Raw genomic sequence first — 26,147 nt, 5'->3', positions numbered from 1 at the left:
CCCTCGCCTCAGCTTCAGTGAAAGGAGTCCTTCTGTCACTCGTCACTAGCTCGCTCGCTCACTGTGGGAGGAGCCCGCCTGAGGAAGCCGTGTGCCTGGGATGCCAAGAGCCAGAGAATGGATCTGCTCCGAGTGGGGACATTGCTGACAATCCCGGCTTCCCGAGGCGGCTAAAAACAGGCAGTTTGTGTCAGCTGGCTGCAGATACCCAGAGGCACAAAGAGCGCGAAGCCACCAGGAGGGACCCACGGATGGACAGATGGTAGGCGCGAACCCGAGAGGACCGGCGGAGGCTGAGCACCGGGAGCCGCCAAGGAAGAGAAACTAACTGCACACCCAAGTTACCCCGCCGGCTTTCCTTCGCTGCGCTAAGGAATGAAACCTTCCCAGCTCGATCTGCTCTTCGTCTGCTTCTTCCTTTTCAGTCAAGGTAGGACCCCTGTGCTGCTGGAGTTGCAACAAAAGTCGGCTGGGTTGTCAGGGCTAGGGAGGCTGTGGGCAGGAATGTGGGCAGGCTTCGGGAACTCGGACTGATGGATGCGCCTCTCGGTGCCGGGTTGAGATGTCCTGGCATTGCCTCTTTGCCTTTGCAAATGCAACAGAATGGTACTGTTTATTTTCCTTTGGAAAGAAGGGGTATGGGAGGGGAGGGGAATGACTTTCTCCTCTCACTTGTCAATATCCAGCTCAAACTCTCCAATGCAAATGAGTCCTTTATGCTTCTGGTATGTTAATTAGGAAGTATCTCTGTGTTTATGCCACTCTGAACTTGTGGGCACCTCCTCGCCTTCAGACCCAGGCCAGGGAAGGAGATGACAGGGAGGCAGAGCTTGGTTTAGGTGGATATTTCAGCTTGAATAGGGTCTGACTTGCACAAGTGTATTCAAAAGCGAATAATGTGTGTGGTTTGCACAGTTGAAAAAGGAGTTGCAATTACAGAATGTATTGTGGGGGGTAATTTTCACTGGTTGGAAAAAGCCTGTAAAGAGTTTCATTGAATGTCATCCAGTTCCCTAAATTAGGTTGAATTCTGAATCCTACACAGCACTGAATTTCAGGGTATAAAATGAAATTTCGCCCCGGGTGCTGATTGTTTGCTTCCTGCCGCCTAGCAGGGGCAGAGAAGCGGGTGGACTCTCCAGAAATAACTTTGCCACCTCTAGACTCCCTGCCACTGAGAGCCCTGGGGCTGGTAGTGGTGGAAGAAGAAGAGAGAAATTCGGGAGAGGGATTGTGAGCGCCTATTTAGCCAAAGGCATCAAAAGTCACCTGTGGAATTGAGTTTGAAGGGGCAAGTACATGGGTTCCTTCCCACTGTTTTGGAATGCCAATGCACCTCTGCCATTTGAGGCTGCATTTGTGCCAGCCAACTCAGCTCTTAGAGGCACAAGACTCAGAAAAAATCCACAACAGGGCACATCCATCTGTTGATTAAATGAAGGGTAAAAGTTTTCGAGAAAGCAAAGCACCGCCATGGGTGGCTGGCTTTGCAAGCAAACAGCATGTCTCCTGTTCTTCCCCTGCCGGGGAGAAGCCAAATGTAAGCAAAAACCTGGCTTCCTTCTTCTGCTCTTTCACTGCTACTTGTGGTCACCGCAGATTTTCTCCTTATCTGTGCAGTTCAAACTTTGCTTCTGGCCCTCCTGATGAAAGCAAAGGGGCCCCTTCTTCATATTTGTATGTGCATACTCATGTCTGTGTATAATATTAATGTATGTACACACACACACATGCATACACACTGTCATGTATTCGTATGGTTATGTGCTTCTCACCAGGGCTCCTTACAGCAGCAGGAAGATAAATTGCCTTCCCCAGAGTTTTCAGGCTGAATGAATAAGAACTATCTCAGAACACTGGTATAGAGACAGGTTCAGTTATATTACCATTTTGTAAGATTACCCTCTTTCTTGGATGTGTGTGTGTTTGCTTATGAGCACACGCGTGTGTGCGCGTGCACACACACACACACACACACTCACTCCCTTTCTTCTTTGCTTCTTACCAGTTCGCTCAGGAAGTTTTTATATAGAATCCCTGAGAGAAGGAGAGAATCTTCCAACCAACCCCCAACAAACACACAAACTCACATTTGCATGGGACCAGTGCATGTTTTAATCCGTGTTTTGTGTATTTAGAAGCTTGATCCGTGATACTTATCTAGATTGGCATAAGAAGGCTCTAGGTGTCTGAGTACCTCCCTGGCTGTCTGAATCATTACAGAGTACATCTTCTGTTGTGCTTATTTCTTTCTTGGTCTGGAGCTGTTTCTTGACTGCTTCCTGTCAATCTTTAAATATTTACCCATGCAAGTTAAATGCTCTTGTTTTATCTACCCTGAGTCCTGAGAGCGCTAGGAAGAAACCATAGCATCATGTACTTCCTGATACCTTGTGCTCCTGGAGTGTTCTGAGCTTGGCCATCACTGTCCACCCTACCAAATGGTAGATACCTGATCCAGAGGCTGGAAAACAGCTCTAAACAAATATTAGGAGACCCAAGTGGACATGGCTGGTCAGATACCCTGCATCCCTGGACATTGTGTGTTTCTTGAATAGACAGCGTCTGACTGCAGGAATTAAGAGATCGAACCATCAAGTGGGAGGGTGTTTTATGGACTTCACTGCAATGTGATATGTTTATATTTTGCATTGATCTGTGGACATTTGTTTATGTGGATGTTGTTCTGGGCATTATGGATTCCCCAGAGGATTCTATTCAACCATCTTCACATGTACGCTTAGCTCATGTTCAGTGCCCGCTTCTACCCAGTGTCATGAATTCATCAACGTATTGGATAGAACACAGCCACTTCTCACAGGTCATGGGAGGTCTAGCCCACATGGCTCTAAGTGGCTTCCACTGTGATCCCCTGACTGAGGTCTGAGGTTACACCCCCACCTGACACCCTCACAGAGCCACCTGCTTGACCTCTGCCTCCTGCATGCTGGGATGCCTCTTCCAGGAAATGCAAAGAGACTCAGGGGATGGCCTTTCCCTCAGAGAAAACAAATGTCCAGGGTTCTTTTTAGGGCCTTACCTGGCACTCCGATGGCATGGCCATCTGCTGTCCAACACCTCTCACAGTAGGAATCTGTGTGGCTCTCTTAGGAGTTTCTGGGAACATGATTCCCAAGCTCCATGTGTCCTGTATCTTCGTCCCCGTGCAGAGAGGGTGCTCCAAGCAGTGCTCTCAAGATACAGGTAAACTCTTAAAGTCCGCTCCAGCCATCCTTTTCTTCTTAATTTTTCAAATATTTATTTACCTATACTTTTTTCATAACCCTTTAGAGATAGAGAGAGAGCGAGAGAGCAGAAATCAATGTATAATTAATATCAGTAATATTCTAGGTCCCTATTCTTTGAAAGTTTGGGCTCTTCATATAGAATGAAATTAAGTATTTCTTTATCTTTCTTAAGTTGGCAGTAGTAAGGCTAAATAACGTTCCTCCTGATTCCACTCCTGCCCATCCCCTTGCTGGGAGCATTCCTGGGCCTGGCTCCCAGCAAGGGAATGGAGAGCTGCCAGTGTTGCTGCTTGTGAGCTTGTCCCTTGCTGGGGATGCCTCTTCCCTCAGCTGTCAGGATGGTCATGCATTGTTCAGAGAGGGATAATGTCACAGCACAATTTACCTCCTGCTGAGAAAAGGCATGTTCTGACCCTGGGTGAAAAATAATCAATTCTCTTCTCATCCATAAACTTAGAACTTGCTATATATTTTTCCCTTTATCATTTCAGTTCATCCACAACTATTTCCTTCTGTGTCCTCTTTAATTTTCAAGCCCCATTCAGACTGCACATGCACATCTTAGGTAGCTTGGAGGGAATAAGGTCCTAGAGACTGATGACTCCCTGCCTCCAGGGGGATCTCCGATCTCCACTTCTGAGACAGGGGAGACACAGTGGTAAGAACTTGGCGCCTTCTACTGCAGACACTTGTTCTTAAGAAAGGTGTCCTCTTCCCCACTCTGGCATTTTGCTCTGGCATTCCAAGAGCATTCTGTCCTGCCTTGGGATTTTGCAGTTCTGAAGGTTCTAATTCTGCTGAACCCAGATCTCTTGGCTTCCCATGCGCACTGTCCTGCACTGGGGTAAAGTGAAAACTTGCATTTACCTATTAATGGCATCTCTGAGCTAAGGATGCATTTGAAGCGCCATCTCCCTATTGGGAAGAATCTAAGCAGCCCAGTGCCTCTCCTGCCTCGCTGTAAACACCAAAAGGGGCTGTCAGTGGCTGTCAGAGGGCAGAGGGTCATGGTGATCTGAATCTCCTGGGGAATAGAAGAGTGTCTAGTAGACAGAAAGGTAAAACAGAGGGAGTGGAGGGAGCCGGCCAGGGTGAAGAGAGCCATGGGGATGACAAGAAGCATGAAAGGGGAGGAGCCACCGCAAGTGGCTTCAACTAGCAAAGAATTCCCTTGGGAGGGGCAAGGCTGGGGCGGCATCAGAAGACAGCCTGAATACATCAGAGGTGGTCTAAAGAATGGTAGGATCATAGGGGGCCAGAGGCAGAGAAGGAATCAGGAAATGAAGTAGGGAGTAAACAGCAACTTTGGAAACACTTACCCTTACCCAGAAATGTCATAAAACAAAAGATGAGGGAAGTAATGTGTGTTTCTCCCTCCTACCAGCATCCCAAGTGGGATGGGATGACGTCTTGTCTAGAGGAAGAAGAATCAGTTCTTTTGTCCTAGAAGGTCAATGCACCAGCAGCCAAGGGTGTGGGACCACTTCTTTAACAAACATTAGGGTGGGGGAACTGGAACATGACTGTTGGGCATGGGGGTGGTTGCGTGTCTGTGTCCCAGTAAGGAGTCCTCACTTGCCAGCCAGATCTATTGAGGATGGAAAAGAAACTCCCTAGGGGAGTACTGGAAGGGGTGGGGTCAAGGCCTTTACATTGCTCTAAAAAGATATCATGCCCCCTTCCTTGGGTGTACAGAGGAGGATTTGGCTTGGAACCGGCAGCGGCAAGCTAGGCATGGTACCAAGGAGCAGCCCTGCCTGATGTGTGCCTGTGTTGGTGGAAGCCAGGGCCAGCAGGAGATGGGGTGGAGCAGGAGATTAGGCCTGAAGATGCAATTTTTCTGTTTTGTTCAGCCCAGTGGGGGTGACTTAGGCAGCATTATATTGCAGACCCAAAAAAGCACATGAATAATCCAGAGTGAATTGAAGAGATTTCAATAGCAAAATAATAACAATACTAATGATACCTTTGATTTGTGGAGTACTTTTCTTCCAAGGAGATAAAAAGATAAACTGTTTTGGAAACATGGCCAAGGAAAAGAAAATTGCCCATAATGGAGGAGTGAGGGGGAGGGCCAAAAGCACTGGTTTTAGGGTCTTGCTATAGATGCGGGGGGTAAGGGGGCTAGAAGGCCATATGCATTATTTTGCAGCTGCACTCCTTAAGATGCTGAGATGACCTTTAGGTGAAAAAATACTGCATTTTTTTTTATTGGGGTCCATCAAGAAACAAAAAGGCACTGAACTTGTCCTGTGCCTGGGAAGAGGGGTGTTCATATTCATCAGTGGAGAGGGTCAGTAAGATCACGAGCATACTGGAATGCGCACTTGAATTCCTCCACCGCAGTGATCCTGACTTTAATGGTGGTGCTTGCAGCAGTGATTGGAGCTCCAGTCTTGCCTCAAGGCCAGCGGATACCCCAGCATTCTTGGAGCAGGGTTGGTGGGAGCTGCTGCTCTGGGAACTAACTGTTCCCTTGGATTTCGTATCTCATCACAGCTATTCAAAAGGGAGTCAGCAGCAAAGCCAGCCAGTATATTGTGCTCAGGTTGTAATTGCTTCATCCTGTACTCCAAGTAGAGCTGGATTTTATTTCCTGTTAGAGGAATGATGTGAGAATCAACTGCATTGAGACACAGCACTCTTCCGTACATCATTGCATGCCATTTTCTTTTCCCAAGAGAAAGCCAGAATTTACCCAGTTAGAAATGCATGTCAAGTAAGAATATAGACACCTTACAGATCATCAGAATACATCTCTCACTGCCGGGAAGGGATGCTATGTCCTGTCAACTGCCAAAGCTTTCTCATGAAGCATGGAAGGGCAAAAGTCCTCTCAGAAAGCACACTGTGCCACAGAACCAAGCATCACAAGAAGGTGGAGGACCTTCTCCACCTTGAACTCCCCCACCCCCCACACTGCACATTAACTTTCATTAACTTGTAGCCTCTAACCCACTGAAGAAACTAGGACCATTATGCTTTTTCATTCTTTTTCTCCTTTCCCAGTGGTAAAAATGAGTATTCTGGCTGTATACTTCTAGAAGTTGGTAAATGTCAATATTGGATAAGTGTTTCCTTTATATCACTGCAATTTAGCATAAGCTGCTTGGAAACAAATGTCTTCCGTAAGCATACAATGTTTCAGTGAGTACACAGTCAACACCACTGTGAACATTAAATAAATGTCAGCTATTCCTTGGCATACTTGGTAACAAGTTAAGGCCATGGAAATAGTGGCCAGCATGGGTGAATCTGCTCTGTCTAGAGCTGTTCTGTTGGGGAGTGAAGGGTGGAAATTGGAAGTCATCCTTCTCCTCCTTGGAAATAACCACAAAGGGAGCAGTCAAACATAGACCCCTGCCTGCATCCCCTGGACAGGTTTATCCTGGCATCTGGAAGCCTTCCCATGCCCTACTGACCCCATACTAATCACACACACACACACACACACACATACACACACATACACACACACACACACACACACACACAACTTAATGTTACATCAGTGTGATGTCTCCAGAACTTAGAACAAATCAACCACTTTCCTCGAGTGGAAGAGATGCTCTCACCCTACTCTTCAGTTGCCTTCATGGGAAAAGCAAAGTAGATTTATCCAAAGCCGGGTTTTTTGTTTGTTTGTTTTTTGGTTTGGGGTTTTTATTTTGATAATTGAAGCTAAAACTGCAATGGATGGCCTATGTATGTCAGTATCAGAAAGGATGTGTGCATATCATCCTGAATTACCTAGATGGTGTGCTCACTTGGCCTGTATTCACTGGATGATTGTTACAAGTTCAAATTCTTTTTAACTTATGCCTGGACAACTGGAATTTGAAATCTGATGCCAAGAGTTGCAGCAATAACAAACAAACATTACTGTCACTATTCCACATTTTTCTGCAGGGGCTCCACATAGTCTGTTGTCTCAGTGGGTGAAATTTACTGCTCCTTCCTTTGTGATCAAACGCCATTTTATGACACTGAGGCTCAGCCCTTGGCCACTCAGCCAGCACTCATGGTGGACCTCCTATGGGGTAGGCACTGTGTTGGGGCTTTTGATGCAAAAATAATGAAGACCATATTTCTGCCCCAGAGCTCCTAGTCTGGTTTGGGAGCAGGCACTTCGATTAAGGTTACAATGTGTTGGGCTCAGAGCTGTCAGAGTGTTCTGAGAACAGGGGGTCAGCAAAGCATCAGAAAAGGTTGCACAGAGGAGGTGACATTGTGCTCAACATTATAGGATGCTCAAGAGTTCTCTAAATGAAGCATGAAAAGAGATTTCCAGTCTCTTACCTACCTTACAGTGTATGCAAATGCATGAAGGCAGAATAGAATGTGATGTGTTCAGAAACCATGGGCAGTGTGAGTGGCTAGAGTGCTACTGTATTAGGGAAGTAGGAGAGAAAGCTTGGGAAGGGAAGGGTCAACTTGTGCATGGCCATGGGTACCATTATACATATTTTGAGGATGGATTGAAAGAATTAAGTAAACACTTGAGAAACATTGCTAGTAGCCTATGGGTCTGTGGTCTTCTCTGTATCATGAGTTTAGGGATCAACATGCTATTTTTACTTCTTGGTATTTCTTGTGTTTCACATGGAACTAAAAAATGTGGAATTGAATGGAAATATACTTTATCATCTTTATAGCTGGTGGGTGAAGTGAGCAAGAAAGTAAGTATGGGGGAACTGACCTTAATGGTTGGTCTACATTCCAGAGAAGAGACAGAGAAGGATAGTAGGCAGATGAATGCCAGGGTGATGCATTAGCTAAAGAATGTGGAAGAGAAGAAAAAAGATCATGGAAACACACAGAGGCAGGACTGCTGGCTGCACACTGGACTTGAGCAGATGGAGTGCATTGAGGAATGGGATTTACTGGTTTGTGGGTCCCCTGGAAGGCTAGTCAGAGACAGAGGCAGCCTAACATTGAAAAGGAGTGCTCACCAGAAGGGGAAACAGCACTGGAAGAGGTAAGCACAGAAACCTAGGGACATTGTGCTGACGATGTCTTTCTTGTTCTCAAGAGGAAGCTGTTATACCAGCTTTAGGGAAACCAAGGTTACAAGTTAAATGATTCTACTCAGAAGATGTTGGAAATGTTTTACAAGGCTCTGCCACTGAGTACCCTTTCATTTAAGAGTAGAGAATGTCATCAAATCTACCTGTGTGTTCCATACTTTGGCCTGTTCTCTTCAGAAACTGGTGGAGGCTAGCAGGACAAGCTCAACGGTGAAGCAAAACCCCAATTGTTCTGCAAGAAATAGACAGTATTATTTCCATGACGGTGGATATGTAAGTCTTGTGTCTAAGGCTGGCCCATTGAACAGTCTCACATGTTCTGATTCACAGTGGAATTGAGGCCACCAGGAATGTGGGAGTCAATTCCTAAGAAATGGGTTAGAGAGTAGACTAGATGACGTCCAAAATCTCTCCAACTCTAAGATCCTCTGAATATTATCTCTTAGCAACAATCTATTTATTTTAGATGACACATTTCTAGGGGGTAGGTGATGCATTCTATTTGCTCCTTGCCAGCAAATTTTCTTGTAGATGCCTGGCAAATACTTTTGGTTGTTGATGGTGTGGGTAGTTGTGACAATAATTATGTTCTTATGATGATGATGGTGAGGATAACTAGCATTTGCATAAGGCTTCACAAGTTGCAGAGTGGCTTTCACAAGCACTACCTCATTTCATAAGCAGAAGTAATGAGAAGTGGGTATTATTGCTGTCATATCCCGGGGGAGGTTACTTTGCTTGACTAAAGTCATTTTCAGTCTGGTTCACTTCTTCATCTGCCTTGATGCTCCTCCAGGTGCTGGTAGATCCAGCTGTTCCACATCAACACTAAAATGTGCAGGAGACTATCCTAAGCTGTAGCATCATAAGACAAGTCATAGTGTCATAATTGGTGGCAATCCCCAGTGTCTAGGCATAGAAAAGGATTTTAGGGAGTTTCCTATGAAAGTCATGGAACTGAATCCCAGATCTGACCTTTGAATAAGAATGCAGCATTGTAGCTCGATTTTTTTTCCAGACTCTTTCTGAGGCAGTTTCTTTATCTTTCTAGAATTCAGCTTTACCTTGGGGTACAAAGTTTCTAGAGGAAATAATAGGCCAGCCTATTGAGCTGAAGAGTAATCAAGGACATATACCGCTTGGGTAGCTCCTTCTGTGGCTGTTCTGACAAAAATAAAATAAAAAAGAAGGGAAGCAAAGGTAAGGACTTTGCTCTCTTAATTGATTGATTAAAATCCATGTCTTTTATCACCCCTGGTGTCTAGCACACTACTGGGCATATAGAAGGCTGTGAATAAGTGTGGAAATGTTGGAATGAAACTAAGGGTAATGAGAGGATAAGCCAGCAGTGCTTGTAACATCAACACATGCAGAGATGCTGAGAGGGCCCCCCGCAGGAGGCAGAAGAAGAACCTGACTATGTGAAGTGAGGGCGTGCCCAGTAGGAAGTTGTTCCTTTTTGAAAGGCCTCGAATGCCCATTGGGTCACCAGAGACAGTGCCAAGAGAAACGTCCTCTGACAAGCCACCCACTGCTCAGCTTCAACGAGAAACCATCGCGTCCTTCTGTTCTTTAATGCATGTCAGTGCCCATTTCTGTCAGTAGCCTGCAAATGTCACAGGTGAGTCGGCTCTGGTGCAGTGTGACAGTCCACCTGTCACCCTTGGCAATGCTGGGAGCAATGACAGCTTCAGAGTAACACTGGGGCCCTGTTGGTTCATCGCACAGGAAGCTTAGCACGTCCATCCGGGTGTGGCGGGAGGAGTGACTCCCTCCCTTCCCTGCCTCACTGACCTTGTGGCAAAGAAAGCAAAACCACCATTAATCCCCTAGTGGCTGTGTTCCCTGTAACCTAGGACCTGCACATTCCTTCGCCTTGCTGGAGGACGCTGGGGTCCACTCCACATTCACAGAGTTCCGTTTCTTCAGCGAGGTGGCCTCTGAAGCCTTTTTCTTATATAGAAAGCTGCACCTGAGTGAGGGGCAATGACGGAGGCACAGAGGAGCTGTTCTTCTGGAGCTGGTGCCAGGAGCTGGGGCGGTGTTTTGCGCCCTGACGCCAAGCGAAGGCTGCAGTGCTTCAATCAGCCTGATGGTGGCAGCAGCAGCGCTTGCAAAGCCCTGAGCCCGCCCAGAGCGAGCCGAGCTAGGAGGCCCCTTAGGACTGCGAAGGGGAAGCCTAGTGGCCGCCGGGGGCTGGGAAGGGAGGGGATGGATGGGTGGCTTCTCCCCCTGGCCTCTGGGTGGTGAGGGCAGCGTTTCAGATGGCTGCAGCTCTCGCAGGAGGCAAGTTCCTCTCTCCTGATTCTGCAGGATGTGAGGGTGGAGTTTTGTGGGGGATCCCGATGAAGGGTGGCAGCCCCTAAGGGAGTACAATTGAAAATGCTCAGAGGAGCTTGAGAGAGCTACAAATAGAGGGAATGAGGAAGCCCAGCCACCATGTGGGTTTCCCTGCCGCAGGGATGACGTGTATCCCCTATGTGTGAAGGTGAGCCTTCCCCAGCTTGGGGGCCGCCAGCCCGGAGCCCCTACCTCTTCCTAGAGCCGCCTCCAGGCCTGTGCCCACTGCCCCACTCCAGGTGTCTTCCCTTCCACAAGGAGTGATTCCACCCTTCCATGGTCAGGGAGCCAATATTTCTGCTGCCATTCCCTGCGAATGCTGAAAACGCAAAGCAAACAGATGCTAAAATGAGGCGTCATTATTCCTGATCTCCTGGGCAGGCTGTGGAGGTGCTATTCTGTTTTCACCTCTGGACAGAATTACTAACTTCCAACCACACCGTTAGAAAAAAAACACCACGAGCCATGGCTGTTTGAACATCCAGGAAAGATAACCGGATCCTGGCGACAGGCCCTGGAAACAATGGCCTTCATGCTGCAGGAGGGACCCCAGGGGAACCCTGGAATCCCTCCAAAAGGATGGTGGCTCACCCTTTTTGCCGCTTGATAATTACGATGAGATGTGAGTGAAATCCCAGAGTTGGTCCATAGGCAGATGAACTAAGACAGCAGGAATGGAATGAAGGAAAGGTGCGGCCACCATTGGAACCATTCACTCCCTTGCCTTGTCTGCGCAGCATGAGTGGTTGGTAGAGCTGGCTGGCTGTTTATGTTGCCTTTGGCCTGTCATTCAGTTTTGTTTGCTGGAGGGATTTTCTAAGCTGTGTGCTCAGATTTGAGCAGCTTCCCTCACCTGACTCACCATCAGAGTCCCTTGCTGCTCTCTCTGCAGCAGGGTGAGCTGCCACTGCCTCCTTTGTCCCCACAGTGTCTGTCTTTCTGGGCAGTGGAGTCGGGCCGAAGGCAGGATTTCTGTCTTCATTTTACTGATAATTCTACTAGCAAATGGCAGGTGACTTCTGGAGCATCTCTTGTAGAAAAGAAAAATTTTTGCATAAGTTTTGCGAAACCTTATTTCAAACTGGGGGTTGATGCTACGTGGGTCAAAGAGGAAAAGTGAAGCTGCATAGTTTGGGAATTTACTAAAAATAATAGGGACTGAGCTCCTCCAACTAAAAGATGTTATACCAACGAGGTGTGTGACCTTAACCCTGCTGCCCCCTGACTCCTTGATGTGGCCACTTGCTCCCTTTCTGCTTTCACCAACAGCTTCTTAAGTGTTTTGGGATCCCTTCATAGAAAGCTGAACTGGGGAGGGAGGGGAGTGGTGAGAAAAAAAAAAATCAAAACCTGGATTGGTCTCAGCATGTTTCTCTACCCCCAAAGCCTTGTGATTGCTGAATTGGGGCCAGCCACAGGGAGATGGTATTGAGGCCTATGGCCAGGTCCTCTCCTGAGCTTTGCCTGCATTCACTTATTACATCCTTACAGCAATCTAATAAAGCAGGGATCATTAGACCCATTTGCTGATGAAAACTACTGAGGCTTAGATTTGGTAACTTGCCTGAAGGTCATCCAACTGGAGAGTCACAGACCCACCAATCAAACACCAGTGTGCAGATGCCTTAAAGCCCTTGCTGCCACTCCATTCAGGAGCCATCTCCAGGCCTGTGCCCAGCTGTGCCCTCGACACAGCTGTTGAGGCACCAATATTTCTGAAATTCTTCAGGAAGGATTTTGGAAATACTGGTGCCTCGACAGCTGTGTGACTATCAGCAAACCACAGAAACCCTTGCCCTGGCCAGTGGGTCCCTCCTTCATAGCTTGTAGGATTTGGGAAGAAGAGCTGATAAAAATGGAAGAAAACCTCTTCCCCAATACAAAAGCTGAGTAAGAATTTGAGAAGCTTTCCTCCATGGCTAGCGGCTGCTCTCTGCCTCCACAACCCACTTCCAGAGTAGCTAAACATTTGAAAGCCAAATGCTGATTTCTTGAAAGAATTCATCACCACGTAACTTCCTGTCAGTGGATTAAAAAATAAATAAGTAAATCCCATTCTGCTTAGGGAGAGTTTAGCCTCGTGGTAGCTGTGTGCTGGAAGAACTGAGCTACTCTGCATTCCAAAAGGCATTCCGGGACTTCAAAACCCTCCTTTTTTGTCAAGTCTAGAATAGTAAAAATATCAGGAGACTATGTTTCTGAAATGATTAATAATGGTCATTGGGGGAAATGAATAAGACTCTTAGAATGTAGGAGAGCCTGAGTGCTGTACAGCCTATGGATCTTTTCACTTTGGCCTCGGCTGATACAACTTACCTCATGTCAGAAATCATTTCAGAAGATGGCACATATCTACCCAGGCCATGCTTAAAGTTGTGATATTGGTTTAAGAGACACTTATGATAAACTAGGCAAACACAGAAGTTCTTTGAAGTTTTCAAAGCTCCTTTAGATCAAATCAGAGCGATACAGAGGAGGAATGCAAGGCAGATAGACCTCCGCATAGAATACTTCAAATGCCTTATTTTTACTCTGCAGTCTGAGTCCCTCAGTGGGACATGCCATCAAATCAACAGAGCTTTGGCAGCTGATGTCAGGGCTCCAAATCCACACTGATGCTACTTTCTCTGGGCATGAGCTTTGCTTTGGGTGTTCTCTTCATCAGATTGGGGCAGAGGTTTTGGCAGAGAGAAATTCATACTTTATAGGTGAAAACAACTGAATACTGGAACTGGTCAGAAACAAGACATACCGACCAGAATATCTGAACACTTACCTCTCCTGTTTTGTCTGTGGAAATAACAGGAAACCTACCTTTCACTCTTCTTATCAACAGATATTCTAGGATCCACACCATTGAATTCATGCCACGGAAAGTTTGAAAACACATGGACTGTTGTATTTTTTTTAGTTAAATGGTCTTAGTCCTGTTAATTGTTGACTTTATGCATGCTATAGACCCTGCTAGATTTGCTCACTCACAATTATAATGGAAAAGAAATCTTCGTGGATCAGTATATCCCCCTCATTCTAGGTATGGACTCCCTTCATGTGTTCCTGATAGGTAATTATCTCACATACCAAGAAAGTATTAGAGTCTTTCTATGGTTCCTGGGTTATTTGAGTTCATAGATTCTCTATCACAGTGGTTCTCCAAGTGTGGTCTGCAGGTCAACGTGGAGACTGTTAGAAATCCCCATTTCCGGTCCCTAGCCCAGACCTTCTACATCAGAAGGGCTTTGACCCAGCAGCCTGTGTTATATGGAGCCCACCAGCTGCTCTTGAGGCCTGCTCAAACTTTGAGCACAGGCCAACAAGGCTGAGTCTTGCTTGCCTTACGGTGTCCCCTCATTTTCACCTCCATGTGGACACTGCTGATAGTAAGTGCACAAGGGAGTTGAAAGTCACTGAAAGTCGCTTTCTAATCAGAGAATTTAAGGTGACTCATGGGAGCTGCCTCTCATGTTTTCATGTTACATCAGGAATCAGGATCCATCCTGAGCATAGGAAACCAAACTTAGAATAAGGTCATACCTATGATGTGGAACGCAGCAGCTTTGCCAATCCATCATTGACATCATTGCCTTCCTCTCCTAGCTGGAAATAATCAAGAGCCCTTCCTTTCAGTATGGCTTTCATCCCTTTCCCACCCCAGTGGAACCCAGGAAAGCAATGTCATAATCTATGTTGACAGGGAAGAATGTTTCTAAGAGTAGCCGTAGATTTTCTTCTACTACACTTTAGAAAGTTCATTTTAAAGTCAGTGCTGTACACAAGAGGTGCTCTTGTCCATAAAGGATAGATTTTCTGCTTTGTACAGTGAAGAGATTCAGAATGTATATAATAATGCACCCCGAGAATTCTTGGTCTGTTTTTTTAAAAAAAAATCTTCAAGGTCAATACAACCACAAATATTGATATTCACTTCATTGCAAACTGGGATCTGCTAGCTGCTTACTGTTACTTTATTTTTCAATTCATTAAAAAGAATGTTCTTATCACTAGGCATCTGGGTATCTTTCTTCAACCCAAATCACCAATGGGAAACCAAATGTATGAGCTGATGAACCCAGCAACCGAGAGGGAGTTGCGGGGAGCCAGCCACAGATTTTAAGGCCCCCACATCCCACAGTAGATGCTGTGTACACCCCGTGTGCCTCCCCAGATGGCTGCGTACTGGAGTGATGGCAGAGGAAAGGGGAGAGGCACAGGTGGTAGATGTACAGGCCAAAAAGGAGAGACAGAGAAACAGAAACACTAAGTGATGTGTGTGCGAGACACACATTTTAGGCTTCAGGAGATCACGAGGCTATATAGGGTCCAGAAACAACCACGTTAACTCTCTCCGATCCAGTCAGGGTCACGAAGGCACATGCCTTATACTCAAGAAGGTTTTGAAGTTTCCATCCGTCACTGAAATATGTCAGTAGCTCAGCCATGGCGATAATGAAATCACCAGCTTTGCACAGCATTCGCTATCTTCTCAGGGGTGTATGTTCCTTTGACAGCATCCCAACACCTTCAGGACAAAGGTTCTCCGAGTGCAAGTCTCCCCATCTCTCAGATGACTCTTCACTACAGCCACACAGAGCCACTGACATTGTCCAAAAGTGCTCTGCTTCCTCGTGTGTCCCTCCAGAGTGGCCATCTCCTCTCCTCGCCGTTAGTCCAGATAACTTCTGCCCTGAGGACTCAGCTCCTTTTGCCTCCTGGTAGAAGTTTCCTTGACCTCCCTCCCCACCTTCTAACTTAAATGCCCTTCCTCCCTTCTTCCCCAGCCCCCTCTGGAAGCTTCCTGTGGCTCTTACTACAATGTATCAATGTGGATTGTTTGTGGTCCGACTTCCCTTCCATATTGTGAGCTTCCTGACTGCCAGGGCTGGGTCCTGCTCACCTCCATTCACTGTGCAGTGGCTTCGTTGGACTTTGGCACAAAGTCAGACACAACTGGTATTTCTTACATAGGAAAAGAACATAATGTGTCAGGAATTCTGGACCACTCCTACCTTTCTGCGCCCGGCATTTCACTTGCCAACCCATGAAAGTGTTTTATCAGAGAATGTGCTCTATTTATCATTATTATTGCCTTTTACAACTAGAGTACCTATGAGTACCAAGTCCTCCTTAGGGAAAAGGTGATAATAATTTAATCCTTCCTTGCATTTATATAGTACTTTACAGTTTCAAAACACTTTCACATTAATTATGGTCTTCCTTCCTGAATCAACTCTGAGTCTCCCTTTAAAAAGTAAGGAAAATGAGACCAGATTCTTTAAGTGGCCTCTCTAAGGTTACACAGGTAGTGGGTGGGAAAGTTAAAATGAAAACCCAGAAGTTCAACTCCAAGCATCTCAGGGTTCTTCCATCTCCCTCCTCCAGATCTCCCTCCTGGGTTCCTGCCCCCAAAGAGTGTGTGTGCTTAGAGGGTTCTTGGCAGAGGAGGCTCCTGGGGGCACTTCCTGTGTGCTCACATGGAGCTTGGTGGGGTGAATACCTAATTGAGAGGCAGGAGAGCATTTCGTGCAGGGAGCTTGGACAAAGTTCTTGGTAAAAAGTGATGGTTGATTCCAATTATGGCACAAGCATTTCTGTACAGAGGCTGGGAGAAAAACTGCTCTTGACTAAGGCCCTCTCTTCTAAATGAGGCATAACAAAAAGAACATAATAGCTCCATTATAGTAAGGACTTAGCGCATGGCAGCAGCCAGTAAGAATGGCCTGGAAGCTTTTCCCAGGGCAATCTTTTACTGGGTCTATTGGCCGTGACCCCCATGCACTGCATCTGCCATAAAGTGTCATCCACCCCCTGTCAGTCAAAGAAGACCTTCTTGAAGGCCTAGAACACTCATCACAACTCCTCATCCTCCAAGCACATGACAGAAGCCCTAGACCAGAGGCCAGGAGGCTACAGGCTCTGTCACTTGCCTGCTGCATGGCTCTGGGCATGCCCCTGGTATGGAAGAGGGAAGGAGGCTTTCCCTCCTCCATGATTCATGAAGTTGCTGTGAATCTCTGGAGAGAACACCTTTGTGTGAGGGCTTTGAAACTCTATGAAGGGCACTCTTCAGAGGTGAGATACTTGCGGCCCTCCGGGTCAGTGTCTCCAGATGGACTGAGCTGGTGCCAAAGGTCAGAATAGTTCTGGTGGGCATCCTCAGTCTCTTTTCAGGGCAAGGTGCCACGTGGCTTTCTGGCCATGCAAGTTTTCCCAATGGGGTTCATGGGGAGAATTAACCTCTAATGCCATAAAAGGCCTCCATTGCATGCAATGAATTAAATTATTTCCTATGCATCTAAAATGATACTAGATATGTAAAAACAGTTAATCACATTATTCTCGGGGTTCTGTGGCTCAGAGGAGGAACCTCAGTTGAGAAAGCCTATGTATGGAGCCTTTGTTTCCCATTACTGCTGCTGACATGTTACCACAGACATAGTGGCTTAAAACAACACAAATGTACTATCTTAGTTTCTGGAGGTCAGAGGTCTAGAGTGGGTCTCACGGGCTAGAGTCCAGGTGCTTCAGGGCTGTTTCTTTCTGAAGGCTATAGGGGAAATAGATTTCCTGGCCTTTTCTGGCTTCTAGAGGCAGAGCACCTGAACTCCTTGGCTCATGGCCCCTTCCTCTCTTCACTCCAACCTCTCGCTTCCATCCTCACCTCACCTACTACTGACTCTGATCCTCTGCTTCTCTCTCATAAGGAACCATGTGATTACATCAGACCACAAAGGATAATTTAGGAAAATTTCCCTTTCTCAAGACCTTAATTTAATCACACCTACAAAATCTCTTTTGCCCTGTAAAGGGGTTAGGACATGGGCATCTTTGGGGGCCATTATTCTGTCTACCACAAGGACCAAAGACAGAAGTTAGATAAGCCTTCCCTTTCAGAAGAAAATATAGGCATTGCTATCCTACCTCTGCGTGAGAAATGTTGGAGAAAATGGCCTTCTTCCATGTGTATCTACAAAGTACTTTGGGATTATCAAATAATATGTGCTTAGTATGAAATGGTTATTATAATATTATATTATGCCTTGGCACAAATTATGCTTACCTAATCAGTGGAGTCACTACTAGATGCAACTATCACCGGGTCCCATGGGGGGAGATTGGGGGCACATCTATTCGATGCTGTATTTAAACCTCACTAAATGGTTCTTAATAGCAATTTACTTTGGCTTCATTAGTCTAGAGTGTGAGGACTCCCCTTTAACATACCATACACCCTGGCCTCCTCCTGTCTTTGGAGTAATTGAAATGAAATACAGATGAGCAACAACAACAGTGTGAAAGAAAGATTGACTGGGTCCTACGTTTGTCTATGTTTGATTTGCTGTAGGGTAGGAGGTTCACTGCCTGAACTTTGATTTTTCCTTCCTTGCCTCCATAGTGCATGATGTTTCTGGCATTTGGCTGAGGATCTGGCTAGAAAAGAGTCATGGTTGGAGGCTTTGAGCTGGGGGAATGGGTGGAAACAGTGCGTGGAAGTAAAGAAGTGGCAGCTCCAGGATCAGCTTGCATGTCTTGCTGCAAAGGAGAGATACAATGATAACATTAGATGCCACTCAGTCCTGCTGCAAAGGAGAGATTCGATGAAAACATGTGATGCCACTCAGTGTTGCCCAGGTGTTGAGGTTCAGTTGATGTATTTTAAAGGCCTTATGAAGTCTCCCTCAGGTTTGGGAAGATTTGAGAAATTGGGGCGCTTAGTCCTCTCCCCACCGTCTTCCCACTAGATGCATCAAGACTCCATAGAGGGCTTGAGGCTGTTAGACCTGAAAGCCAATGTGCCCAGGCTGGGGTCAGCCCCTGAGTCTACAGATGGGTCTCTGAGGCCAACCCCACACGCACACCCACCTTACAAATCTCCTGCAACTCTATGTCACAAGCCCAGAGAGAGAAGCAATCAGTGGACAATGGTAACATTTTTAAATAGGATTCTCGAATGTTCAGTCCTTGAAGAAGCTGTGTCCAGGAAAGGTTTGGTTACTGTTAAACAGTTCCAGGTGGGAGCATCTAGGCTAGCTCCAGAGCTCTGGGCTCCAGGGAATTAAAAGAAAGAGACAAGCCTGAGAATGATTATAATCCCATTATGCACAGCTTCCCCTATTTATTTCTTCATATGGATGAATTTGTATATATTTGCATTTGTTCTATCAGATAATATGCATAGAATTCAAATTGAAATGACTTGAATAGATTTGAATATTAATGAGGCATTTAAAGGCTGTCATCCCGGCAGAGCCCCCAAGCAAGGGAGTGTGTGGTGCAGAAGCTCAGATGGTTCCTCCAGGCACTGTCAACAGAAACCCACGGCCCAGGGCTGGGAGGCAGCTTGGAGAGAGGTGCTCTGGGGTAGAAACTGAGGCCTTCCCCAGTTCCCCAGGCACCAAGATCAGGAGCCTACTCCAAGGACAAGGGTGCATTGATAAAAGCCCAGCGAGCATGTGTGGCTGAGACCTCCTCAGACAGCCAGATGTGTGGTTTTAACAGTGCCATAAAAGGCAAGATGTTTTCTCAGATGAAGAAATACCTCCTTGCCTTTGCTTGGGTGGTAGTGGCAGATTGACAGATCTCATTTCAGTGACACAGGGGCAGTGTATGTAGCTCTTCCTTAGTGACTTAGGAAGGTACTGGACTGTCTTCTGCCTGGAATCCTAAGTTAGAGCACATATATCACCTCCTGAGAATTTTCCTACAGAATAATGGTGATTAGAAATGTGCTCTCAGCGGGACCAATGGCCATCAGCCCTCCTTCTCCAGGTTCTCGTAAGAAATCACTTGATACTGGCCCCTGCAGCCATCAGCAGTAAAATCTGTAGTCTGCCTAGGTCCTGGACTGAACACTAACAACAAATAAAATAGAATGGCTTGCAAAAATAAGAAGGTCTTGCTGTGGTCCAATGGGCCATGCTTTCCTTCCTTTGTCTAAAAATTCATGTGACAGGTTGTCCGGAGAGGTACTTTTGTGGTATTAGGCTTCAAGTATCTAGAACTCAGTGTCAAGGTTTTCAGGCCTATCATGTAAGAATAGTACCTTGTAGTGATTTAAATTGGATGAATGACAGTCCATGGTAAAGAGATCTAAGTATACCATCTCTCATTGCTAAGTACTGAGGATCAACATTTCTAAGTCATCTCAAAAGAACTGAATCTTGGTTCTTTCCAAGTTTACACTCCTAGCACCCATTCTGGTGGCTGATTCTGAGAGTAACAATGAAAATATAATATACTTATGAGTCATTCAGTTTCCTGACTGATGATGCTCTCATGTGTAGCCCAGGATCACTTTTAATACAACATTCTGAAAACTAAATCATTATTTTCTCCCTGATTGGGGTCCTAATCTCTGTAAAGGGCATCCTATATTCCCAACACCTCGTGTGGAAGCCAAGTCACCAGCCTCTTTCTTATCTCCCATATCCAATTCTTGTTATGACACATTTTAATCTCTATTGCCTTTCACATATATCTATGTCACCTTTCCATTTTCTCTTCCATTTCCCTACTCATGTTCTCCAAAACTACGATAGCACCCTATCAAGTTCCCCAATTCTTCTCACAGTCACCCTTCACCATTGTCTTTCATTACTCCTTGTATCTTCATAGGGTACAAAATTTACTCCTCCCCTTCTCGGCAAGCCCACTGGCTGCCCTTTGCCTGTAAAACAAAGCCCGAACACCTTCACTTGGGATCTGACACCTCCATCCTCTCCCAGCTTTGAAGGTCCCCTACAATCTGTATATGCTTGCATTTGTTCTATTAATTCATTCTATCTGGCACCAGCTATCTTTCCAGCACCCATCTTCCTCTCCATTCCTCTCTGCTCTCCAAGCTTCTACCAGAAAAAGAATATTTACTCTTCTCTGGATATGCCATGACTTTGTACCCTTGCTTATACAGTTCCCTCAGCCTAAAATATCCTTTTTCTCATTATTTACTGAAATATGCTTCATATTTCAAGGCGTGGCACAAATGTTACCTCTTCGTGCAGTGATTTCCTGTTTCTCACTCATAGTCACTTCATCCTTTCTTCCTCACCAATATAATGTGTATATTCTATCCTTTCACATGTTCAGTCCTGTCCAGCTTGTTCTTTACTTGATATTTTCCCAATTCAATGGTAAGTCCCACAAGGAGAGAAACTCTAATGTTTTAAAATTTTTCATATCAACAATCGTTTAATAAGTGAGTAAAGGAATTAATGGGAAAGATACAACATTATGTTCTCAGTGGCATCCTTCTGGTCCAGCCCCTGCTCCCTCTAAGAGCACCTGGCTGTCTTAAAAAGATGCTGACATTTCTTAAGCACCTGCTACAAAGGCCAGGTAATTTTCTAGGACTTCATTTAATTTTTCACAAAAACACTATGATGGAAATACCCTTATTTCTATTCAGACGAGGAAACTGAGTCTCAGTGAGGTGTAGACATTTTCCCCAGGTCATCTCTCTAGTGGATAATAGAGCCGTAATGAAAGCTTAAGCCTCTATCTCCGTGTCTGGTTCCCTTCACTCCCCAAGAGCCACCTCTCTGCGCCAGCCAAAGAACAACCAGATTCTCACCTTCCCCAGACTTCAAGTCAGGCTTCAGTGCTCTGGGAGAATGAATTTCCTGCAAATCAATCCTGGATGCAGTTATTATTTTATAGGGATGTTGTAAGTTGATAAGGTAGCTGTTATATGTTAATAGCTATTGTAATGTTGTTCTTAAGGCCTATTACTTGTGCTAGTTTGTATTTTAATGTGTGCAAAGGTGATTACAATTTTAATATGAATGTTAAACAGATTAGTTGATTTATATGTAAAATAAATAAATAAAGTGAAACTCACACTCTCATTTCTATTCATTTCTCTCACCCTTTCTCTCTCTCCCCCCTGCCCAAAGGCAGACGTGGCCTGTGGAGCATTGACAATGGAATACAAAGAGAGTGTTTGCTGAGTGATAAATAATGGTTACAGACGGGTCTTTTGTTCCGGGTGAATTTGGACTCTATGTCCTTAATAGCTGTTTGTCTGAGAGTTTGCGCCTTTCCCTGTGTTTGGGAGTTCAGTTTTGATGGAGAGTTGTACGTTCGCCATTCTCCCCCTGGAAATCATGTTTCCCACTTCTGGCAACACTGATTGTTTTCTCAGCACACACTGGGAAACCTGCCAAACTTTCAGAAAGGCAGTTGTACCCCCAAAGTATTCAGAGCACAGAATATACCAGGGAAGCCAGGTAAGAGAACAAGCAACCAGAGGGCAGAGAGGTGGGGACCCAGGTGACAATCACTAGAGTTGTTCCTGTGGGAACAGACACTAGGGATGCCTAGCTCACCTCGGGGAGAGAGAGCTCAGAGAGGCTTCCACCATGAAGCAAAGCTCCAAGGCAGAGTGGACGCTGGCTAAGAAAAATGGGCAAAGAGTAGGGTGGGGAGAAGAAAGGGTTGCATGTGCTAAAGCCTGGGAAGCCTGGGAGAATGCAGCCCACTAAGGGACCCACAAGGAGCTAGGTGTGGCCAGAACCAAGGAGCTGGGTGTAGCCAGAAACAAGGAGGACCAGTGGCTGAATGCACTGGGTGTAGACCGGGAAGTCAGGAAGCTTCCTGGCCAGGGCATGTAAACACAGGAATATATTGGGTGATAGAGGAAACAACCTGTTTGAAGTTGCCAGGGGACTTTCCTTTAGGACATAATTGCTACCAGGGGTTGGGGTTTACAAAGAAAAGAATGCAGGTTGATTACAGAGGTTACACATTTAAGAATGGAAGAAACCTAATTAACTGAAGTTTGGAGGGAAGGGTGAAGAACACGCCCACCACAGGAATGACGATGTGACACAGGAAGAATGTTGGTGGAGGAGATGGAGCAGGGTCACCTTTCAAATAAATTGTTGGAGAAGAGGAGGGGCAAAAGCAACAATGAAAGAAGTCACATGATTGATTACCTTCATGCCCTGGATCATCATAAATTTAAGTAGCACAAAAATCTAACACCACGATGTGCTGTGACCATTATCCCTGGGGCTTGTGGCCACAGGGTTGGAAGGAGCCACTTTTGGTGGGTTGGCGTGCTGGAGAAGGTGGCTGTAAGTAGACCGGCAGCAGAGCTATAATCAGAAATCCACTCAATGGAGAGTGGGACATATTGTGCACAGAAACTGAGTGAGGACACCAGGAAGAAGGAGACAGGTGATTTCTTACTGTCATATTCCCTATCTCTGGTTTTAGTTCTTTCTCAATTCAGCTGATTTGTTGGGTAGATTAAGTGATTGCTGCAAGTACAGCGTATTATCTGTGGTACACAGAAAATGGGTGCTCTTTCCTGATCCAAAGTATCAACCATGCATCAGGCACAGGAGCCAGTTCCAGTTGGGGTGGACAACTTCAGCTCTCCAGACATTGGCAGGAAGGCTGGTCCTGTTGAAACAGTGTTCTTGACCTACTTTTTAATTGCCTTACAAGCAGTTTGAGCACTCAGAAGGTTGGGGAAAAATCAATAAGGGGACTCTGTCACTCTGGGCTCAAGTCTAACTAATTTTCAGTTTTTCAACAAATATTTATTGAACACCCACTGTGCCTGGCATTGTGCCAACAAGGCATAAACCTGGTGAAATAGGAAGGTGCATAATAGGTGTTCAATAAATGCTTGTTGAAAGAATACAGGAATGATTGAATTAATATAATGGGAATCTTGAAAGAAAGTGGATGCTAATTCTAGGAATTGGTAACAAAAAGAGGACACTGAGCATGGCCAGACACTAATCCTAGAGGATCAGGAAGATCGTTGGAGGCAGTAGAAAAGAACAATATGAAAAGCTGGTTGATAAAAAGGAAAGGTGGCTGAAGAAAGGTGGCAGCTTCAGTGTTTTGACAGTGCCAAACGAATGATCCTGATGAAGAAGGAAAGGGCGGCAGCATCTAAAGAAGCCAACGTGGCTCTCCAAGGAGAGACAACTCTCCAAGGAGCTCAGGTTTGAAAAAAAAGGTACAAAGGATAGCAGGCGGGACACCTGGCAGAAAAAGAGGACAAAAGAGGTGCAGGAGCCTGTAACAAAGGTGCCAGGTGACACGAAGACCCAGAAGGAGCTGAAGCCTGCAGAAAAAGAGAAAAGGAAAAAAAGGAAGGAGGAAGAATAAAAAGGGCAGTGCAGTCCTCCTTGGGAAATGCAGCAGGGTATTTGTTAGTTACAGAGGACTTCTCAGCTCCCTTGGTACCCTCTTTTCTATCATGCTGTTCATAGTTGAGGGACGGCCAGCTGAATTGAGAAAGAATTAAAAGCTGAGATGGGAATGTGACAGTAAGAGATCACATAAGGTGTGATTCCGAGTCACCTAGATCAAGGATGAAGTGCCAGCTCCACCTTGTAGTAATAACCTTATGCCAGTGGTAATCTCCCCTCTCCTTTACCCTTCTATAATATAGATATGTCAAGAGTATGTATGTCATAGACTTGTTGGGTAGATGAAATGACACTCTACAAGTACAGCCCATTATCTGACACAGAAAAAATAAATATTAGCTATCATTAGCTATCATGATGATACCTTTGATATGTTTAAAACGAATCTGATCACTAGATTCAACAAAATTAACTTTCCAGAACACTAAAACCATTTGAAAATATGATCCTGGTACCATTCTGGGTGAATAATAGTCAAGAAATACTGAAAAATCAGAGAGTCTGGAAAAATATCATACTTTTTAAAAAAGTAAAATTGTAAATGACAGTGGATTCAGAAACAGTGGACAGGTAAACATCATATGAATCTCCAGAAAAAAATGTGCAGGAGATTAACTCAATGGTTCATAGACACTCAGAATAATCCGTGGTCTCTGGAAGCTACCTTGGGCTTGCCAAAAGCGAGTCATGCTAACACCTCCTTTAAGAAAAAAAAATATGCTATTATAATTTCATAATCTGTCTCTCCTTTGTGATGTTGTGTTATTCACAAATTTGATAAACAAATCTTCCTCTGTCAGGTATATTGCAGAGTCTTAATTGGAGGGTTGTTATCTTATTGAAATCTCAATATGAGCTAGCAATGTGGTGTAGTTACAAATAATGTGCTTCTCAGCATCTTCTGTAGAAAGCAATGTGTCCATATGGAGGATGCTAACACCCCCATGGCACCCTCTGCTGATGTGACCAAGTCTGGAATGAATTTGCTCTGCCTTGAGAGCCACACCTTAGCCATTTACAAAATGGGGCATATAGAGAAGGCTTGGAGATGGGGAAGGAAGGGAGGGAGGGAGGGAAGAAGAAGGAAGGAAGGAAGGAAGGAAGGAAGGAAGGAAGGAAGGAAGGAAGGAAGGAAGGAAGGGAGGGAGGGAGGGAGGGAGGGAGGGAGGGAGGGGAAGGGAAGGGAAGGGAAGGAAAGGAAGGAAGGAAGGAAGGAAGGAAGGAAGGAAGGAAGGAAGGAAGGAAGGAAGGAAGGAGAAAGAAAGAAAGAAAGAAAGAAAGAAAGAAAGAAAGAAAGAAAGAAAGAAAAAGAAGAGAGGGAGGGAGTGGGGAGGGAGGAAGAAAGGTGGGAAGGAAGGAAGAAAAGAAGGAAGGAAGGAAGGAAGGAAGGAAGGAAGGAAGGAGAAAGAAAGAAAGAAAGAAAGAAAGAAAGAAAGAAAGAAAGAAAGAAAGAAGAGAGGGAGGGAGTGGGGAGGGAGGAAGAAAGAAAGAAGAGAGGGAGGGAGTGGGGAGGGAGGAAGAAAGGTGGGAAGGAAGGAAGAAAAGAAGGAAGGAAGGAAGGAAGGAAGGAGGGAAGGAGGGATGGAGGGAAGGAAGGAAGGAGGGAAGGAAGGAAAAAGAAAAACCTGGGAATTATGTAATATGAGGAAGGTTGGAGGAAATTAGCAAACTTAGCATTATTTAGGCAGAAAAGGCAGCATTTTGGAGTTCTTCAGGCTTACTGTGCATGAGAATTAACTGGGGTACTTTTTTAAAATTAGAGATTCTAGCTACTCTAGTCCCTAGATTTGTAGAGTCTAATGAACTCCAGGAGGGCCCAGAAATTTGCAGTTGAGCTAACATCCCAGGTGTTCTCATTCCAGTGGTCCATGGACTTAAAGAAAACTGGCTTAGAAGAGAACAATATAACTGTCCTCAGTTACAAAATAAGCCTCTTTTATGCAGTTGAGAGAGCAGAATTATAATCAACAAATCATCTATGGACTAGCAGCTTCTGGAGGGTAGGAATACTGGCAGTCCCATTTCTGTACCCCTAGTTGTGAATATGGTTCTGGCACACAGTAAATGGTCAGAAAATACTTGTTTAGGGAAATTTCAGGAGAGTGGGAAAGAGAACCTTGCAAGAATGAAAGCTTCATGAACATGAAGCAGGTGGCCCTCGTGGGCAGCCAGCCCTCCATTCACAGCTCTCTTAACAGGAAGGCTGGATAATAGTGCATCTGAGATGACATAAAGGAGATTGTGAAATTGGAAGAAAGGCTCAACTAAGGCGACCTCCAGGATTTTCACATTCTTACCACGCAGTTGAAGAAGTACAGTACAGTTAGGTGTTGCATGACTGTTGGTCAAGGACGGACTGCTATGTG

At 45.4% G+C, this 26,147-nt stretch overlaps 1 protein-coding gene across 5 annotated transcripts in view; it reads left to right on the top strand.

Moving 5' to 3' along the window:
* Nucleotides 1-112: 112 nt before the first annotated feature.
* The window catches only part of KIRREL3 (kirre like nephrin family adhesion molecule 3), a 565,070-nt gene continuing 539,035 nt past the window's right edge, over nucleotides 113-26,147 (top strand). For all 5 annotated transcript variants that reach the window (XM_035265039.3, XM_035265035.3, XM_054241711.2 and 2 more), the window contains exon 1: nucleotides 113-430. In XM_035265039.3, the coding sequence (XP_035120930.3) occupies nucleotides 376-430 (55 nt within the window). In that variant the 5' untranslated portion in view covers nucleotides 113-375. The remainder of the gene's footprint in view (nucleotides 431-26,147) is intronic.

Source organism: Callithrix jacchus, chromosome 10, assembly GCF_049354715.1.
Source record: "Callithrix jacchus isolate 240 chromosome 10, calJac240_pri, whole genome shotgun sequence".
In the NCBI taxonomy this organism is placed as follows: domain Eukaryota; kingdom Metazoa; phylum Chordata; class Mammalia; order Primates; family Cebidae; genus Callithrix; species Callithrix jacchus.
Note: the sequence above shows the minus strand (reverse complement) of the source record. Positions and strands in the feature narration are given on the sequence as shown.